This window comes from Crotalus tigris, unplaced genomic scaffold, assembly GCF_016545835.1.
Source record: "Crotalus tigris isolate CLP2741 ecotype Arizona unplaced genomic scaffold, ASM1654583v1 scf7180000024379.1109085, whole genome shotgun sequence".
NCBI lineage: Eukaryota > Metazoa > Chordata > Lepidosauria > Squamata > Viperidae > Crotalus > Crotalus tigris.
Window position 1 is genome coordinate 1,095,508 of NW_024100549.1, and position 5,755 is coordinate 1,101,262.

General features: G+C 38.4%; 1 protein-coding gene across 1 annotated transcript; it reads right to left on the minus strand.

Annotated features, from left to right (window-relative positions):
* Positions 1–4,249: 4,249 nt before the first annotated feature.
* LOC120301351 (actin-like protein 9) lies at positions 4,250–5,755 on the minus strand. Its single transcript, XM_039328470.1, has one exon. It carries the CDS (start codon positions 5,688–5,690, stop codon positions 4,347–4,349), a length of 1,344 nt encoding a protein of 447 aa, XP_039184404.1. The 5' UTR covers positions 5,691–5,755; the 3' UTR covers positions 4,250–4,346.

Consider the following 5,755-nt stretch of genomic DNA (forward strand, 5'->3'; position numbering starts at 1 on the left):
CTGTCCTGTCCATCTGGAAGCTTTGAAATGTTCCACAAGGAACAATGGCCAGAAGGAAAGAATCTTAGAATCTTAAGAACTCATAGAATGCCATGAGTCATCCAGATCAACTTTCCATCAGGGATATAAATACATTCATTTAAAATTGTCCCCAGGACCTCACTGATATCCACAAAAAAGGAAAAATATTAACTGAATCATGGCAACTATATTAACTGTTCACAAAAGACAGTTTGCTTTTTACTAGCATTTTCCCCCTAAGAATCAAAAGCTAAGGAATATTATGATGACTGAATTTTCTGCTATGGCAGGATCATGCATCAGCTTTCAGTCATTTATTTCATTTTAAGAAAATAAGACGAATCCTACCTCTTCAGGCTAATAACCCATCCAGTTCAGCATTCTGCATCACACAATGGTCAGCTAGATACATTTAATAATAATAATAATAATAGTAATAATAATAATAATAATAATAATAATAATAATAATAATAATAATAATAATAATAAAGTTGGAAGGGACCTTGGAGGTGATCTAGTCCAACCCCCTGCTCAGGCAGGAAACCCTATACCATTTCAGACAAATGGCTGTCCAGTCTCTTCTTAAAAACTTCCAGGGTTGGAGCATTCACTGCTTCTGGAGGCAGGTTGTTCCACTGGTTAATTGTTCTAACTGTCAGGAAGTTTCTCCTTAGTTCTAGGTTCTTCTCTCCTTGATTAGTTTCCACCCGTTGCTTCTTGTCCTGCCTTCAGGTGCTTTGGAGAATAGCTTGACTCCCTCTTCTTTGGGGCAGCCCCTGAGATATTGGAACATTGCTATCATGTCCCTCCTTAACCTTCCCTTCATTAAATTAGACATACCCAATTCCAGCAGCCGTTCCTTATATGTTTTAGCCTCCAGTCCTCTAATCATCTTTGTTGCTCTTCTCTGTACTCTTTCTAGAGTCTCAGCATCTTTTTTACATTGTGGTGACCAAAACTGGATGCAGTATTCTAAGTCAGGAAGTTTCTCCTTAGTTCTAGGTTGCTTCTCTCCTTGATTAATTTCCAGTTTGAAGAAACTCAGAAGCATAGATGGAAGTCTTCCATGGTTGCTTTCCTGCAGTTGGTATTTAAATGATATTCTTTGTGACTGAGGAGATATTTAATCATGAAATCTAGGACCTACTGGTAATTTCATCTACTACACATCTGTCCAGTTCTTGTTTCAAGCCATCACTACATGCAATAGTAATGAATTCAGCATCTGAATTATGCATTGCCATGTTCTCTATTTCATCAATAGAGCATAATATTTGGGGCAAAGATCAAAAAGAGATTGGTTAATCCAATCGGTTAACTTTAGCCTCAAACGGATCTGATCATTTATAAATTAAACTATGTTAATGTATTTCCATTCAGTCAATGTACATAGGACTATCCCAACCCAGCCTACTAACTTGTTTTGGCTATCTAGTCCAAGAGATGGAGAGAAAGAATGGTTAATAAAATCAAGTCTCATTGCCAAGACCTGGCAGCACTGAACATACCTAATCCTGTTTAGCTGCAGTGGCTAAGCCATGCCCACCCCTAGTCTTTTGATGGAGAGGCCAATGAGACCTGGCACTTCCTTAAAAAAGAGAGACTCTGTATTTCTCATATAGGAAGTTCTGACCTACAGCATTTACTATGCTGCTGGAATCACCATTAAGGAGATCTGTTTGGCATAGCAGGTAATTGCATTCTAAGTGGTATGAAACAAGGTCATTGTGAGGTCCTTTCTTTTACAGGAGCTGAAAGCTAAAGCTGTGTTTCTCAATCTTAGTAACTTTGAAATGTCTGGACTCAACTACAGAATTCCCAGCCAGCATTCTGTGAGTTGATACCCAGACCTCTTAAAGTTGCCAATGTTGTAAAATACTCATTTAAAATCTAATATAAGACAGTGAGAAAAAGCTCTGTTTGGCCATGACTTTCTACATTATACAAGGCCGTCAGAGGAGTATCTGGTGAAAAGGTATGAAGCAAGGTCAAAACTTTCAAACAGTGTATGCAGTGTCATGACTGAAGACTTGTACCTAGAAAAGAACTGGGCCTATGATTACAACATTACCTGTGAAATCTTGCATTATTGAACCAATTCCCACATGTTCCTGTGCCTTTATATATCTCTAACATGACTTCTTTTATCTATCCTGGCTCCAAGCAAGAAAAGACCGTCACTTTTTCAAAATAGGGAATCTGCTTCTGCCCTTCAATTATTTCCTTTTATCTCTATTTCACTTACCACCTTTTCTGGATCTACAATATTTCTTTCTTTTTTTTTTTAAGAGGTGGTGATTAGACCTGTACTCTAAATCTAGTTTCGTCATAGCTTTATACACATTGGTGTTTTACATTCACAGTTGCAACCCCAGGAATTCATTCATTTGACATATTTGAACTGAACTGAACAGTCCTTTTAAGTTCATATGAACTTAATTTCAACAACCTGATCTAGAATTTGACTGAATGAGGAGGATGTTCAACCTTTTAGTAATTGTGGCTGTGAAACAGCTGAGAGTGTGAAATTCCACTTGCAAAGAAGCCAAGAGATGAAGCACAAACTTGATATTCCTTCTTATTCTAGTTTGTTTGTTTGTTCATTTATTTATTTATATGTCTACCCATCTTAACCTCATGACTTGGACTGTGAATCTTTTTCCCAACTCCCAAATCTATATTTAACCTCTCAATAGACCACAGCTCATATATTTCATGTTTCTCTTGGTCCTGTCTTACCTTTGTCTTTATAATTATTTCTTCTCTGTTCTCCCATTATTATTTTTTCTCAATTTCATACCAGATATTATTTGAAAAAAAAACAAACAAAAGTAATATTATAGTAGGGGTACTACTCATGTGGCTCATCTTATCTTGAAGAATAACCAAATTTCCCATGTTAGCCGGCAAGGCACAAAGAACCAATGTGAAGTAGCTTACTAACTAGTTTGAGATTATTCTTAGCCGTGAAAGCTTATTGGCCAACTTTGGGGCAATCACTGTCTCTCAACCTAGCACCCATTCCAATCCTATTTCAAGAAAATTGGAGGAAGAAGCAATATGTTCAAACCACAGAATGTTAACACAACTGAACTTTTCTTTTTTCCAGGCCAGGGGTGGGGACATGTGTGGATTGTACCTTCAAGTCAGTCTAGACTCCTGGACTAATCCCTGCAATTTTCTTGGCAAGGTTTTTCAAAAGCACTTTGCCATTGTCTTCTTTCTAGGACTGAGAGAATGACTGACCTAAAGTCACCCAGCTGGTTTCATACTTAAGGTGGGACAAACTCACAATTTCCACAATTCTAACTTGGTGTCTTAACCACTACATCAAACCGGCTCTCCTAAAATATTCTTAAAGAAGCACTATTTTGTCATTATAACTTGGAGAAATAAAGCCTGATGCCAGAGATAAAGGATTGCGCACATTTTTATTGTTTGTGAGCTGCAAGGTTTGTGTGCAGTAGATGCAGAACATGCTACAGCAAGGATTGCTGAGTTTTGCATATATTCAGTTATTAATCCATTTTAATTGTCCACACATCAATCCTGCATTTTTTGTAATTTTCCCTACATTGAACACAACTTTTCCCAATCTGTTTTCTTTTTTGTACACAACTTTAATATCCATAATTTTGCAAGTGGCACTGCATATTATGCAGACTACTTTCCCAAGGTATACATCTTTCCCAAATATAAATGTTATATACAGGAATGCATTGCATTCAAAATTCAGAAAAGTGCAAAAGTCACACAAGACTCTGGACTCTTTCAAGCTTTCTAACATCTCTTGCTCATCTGAAGAACTGATTCATTTATTTTTATCATATATATTTAGTTTGTTGTGACAGTATCAGTAATTATATCTGTGGAATCTTAAAGACAGGTAAGTTGTAAGGGTAATTGAGTTGATTTGAGTTAATTTTGATGATCAAGATGATCAAGGATAGCAAGATGGCATGATAACCAACCCTAGCAAATGGCTAGTCGTGTCTCATAAGCATATAGAGCAGGCATGTCAAACCCGCGATGTCATGGAACTTTTTCCCCATTGCCGGCAATAGGGTGGACACAATTTCAGTGTGACATATCCGGCCTGTGGGCTGGCAGTTTGACATGCCTGGTATAGAGCTACAGTTCTGAAAAAATATTATAATGGCTGGGTCCCTAAAAAGTTTGGAGTGAAGAGGTATTAATTCTGAGACCAGATTTAAATCTGCAGCCAATAAATACAAGTCACATTTCAAATCAAAGCAAACTTACTTATTTATTATGAGCCACTTCCTAGCCATTTTAATCCTAGTTAACCTGGTTGGGCCCAACTCAGTAGCACTTCCTGTGCACAATATATGGTCCATACTCTTGGTATTGTTCCTTTGTGATCCAGCATGATTGGAAGTTTTTCAAGGAAGCAAGAACTGAACCTCCTGTCCAGACAGAATAGTGCCTGAGTGGAACAGCTGTGACTTTGATTTTTGTGGTAGTCTCCAAATCAGTCATGATATCCTGAGTAAATCTCCTATCAAATCCTTCAAAAAGTGATGACCCTCCACATAACATTATATTTTTATACATTTCTTTCCTGATTTGCTCAGGAACATTCATTAAGCTTTTTTGGGCCATGCCAGGGATGCCTAGAAGAGCAAGTCCAGGCATTTGTGGTGGATTGAACAACATCTCAGGGCATTGGAATCTCTCCTTCCCCAAAGTAATTATTTGGCCATCTGGCAATTGGTATTGCACTGTATTGTCTTCCTCTGGACAATTCCACTCAGCCTCAAAATCAAGTGCAACATAACAGCATTTTTGTTTGATATCTTCAATCACATCCAGCATTTTTTCATCTAAGCAGTGCCCCATGTCTTTGAGGAGATCCATCAAAAAAGATGTCACATTGGTGCCAGCAATATCCATCTTTTCTGTGGCATGTGGCAAATTGTACCCTTGATAGACTGGTACAGTATGTGTCACAGCATGGCCTGTATCTACTACCAACCCACTAATTTTTCCATGAGCATACACTGACAGTACCGACTGATATGCCACGTACACTTTGGGGAAATTGAGGGACTCAAAAACAACCTCCACCAATTTCTCTCGGTTTGTAGTTGGTGAAAGAGGAGGATCAGACATTAAAAGTGCATGGTCTTCTGGAGCAATCTTGAGTTCATGCTGGAAAATGTGCCACCACAATGTTTCTGCTGCTTCCCAGTCTGTGATTATGCCATGCCTTAATGGAAAAATTATATCAATATCAGGTTCCAATCGAGCTTGCTCTCCAATGAATGTGTCGGGTATATCACTTCCAATCTTCATGAATTTTTCTATGGGCTGTCCAACTAATGCCCCAATAACTACCTGGGGGGTCTGCTGACCTGCAAAACCAGCCTTACACGTCCCTGTACCAGTATCTATGACAATTGCTCTTGTCTTGACAATAGAACTCTCTTTATGTGGAGAATGTGACCTGCTCCTGATGGGCTCTTCTTTTTTTGATGATGTCCAAGATTGAGACATCTGGTCCGATGCATATCCTGGAGAAGAGGTCTCTTTACCTACATGGCCCAGCCTCAGTGGCTTCTGCTCTGGACTCTTTGATCCTGAAAATCCTGGGTTTGTTTCTTGCAAAGGGTCTGGAGTGGTTGGTCTAGAACCACTGATTGACATTGTAAATAGATCTTAAATTATCTTCCACTAGATTAAACTGTGATTCACAACATTTAAACCCCACC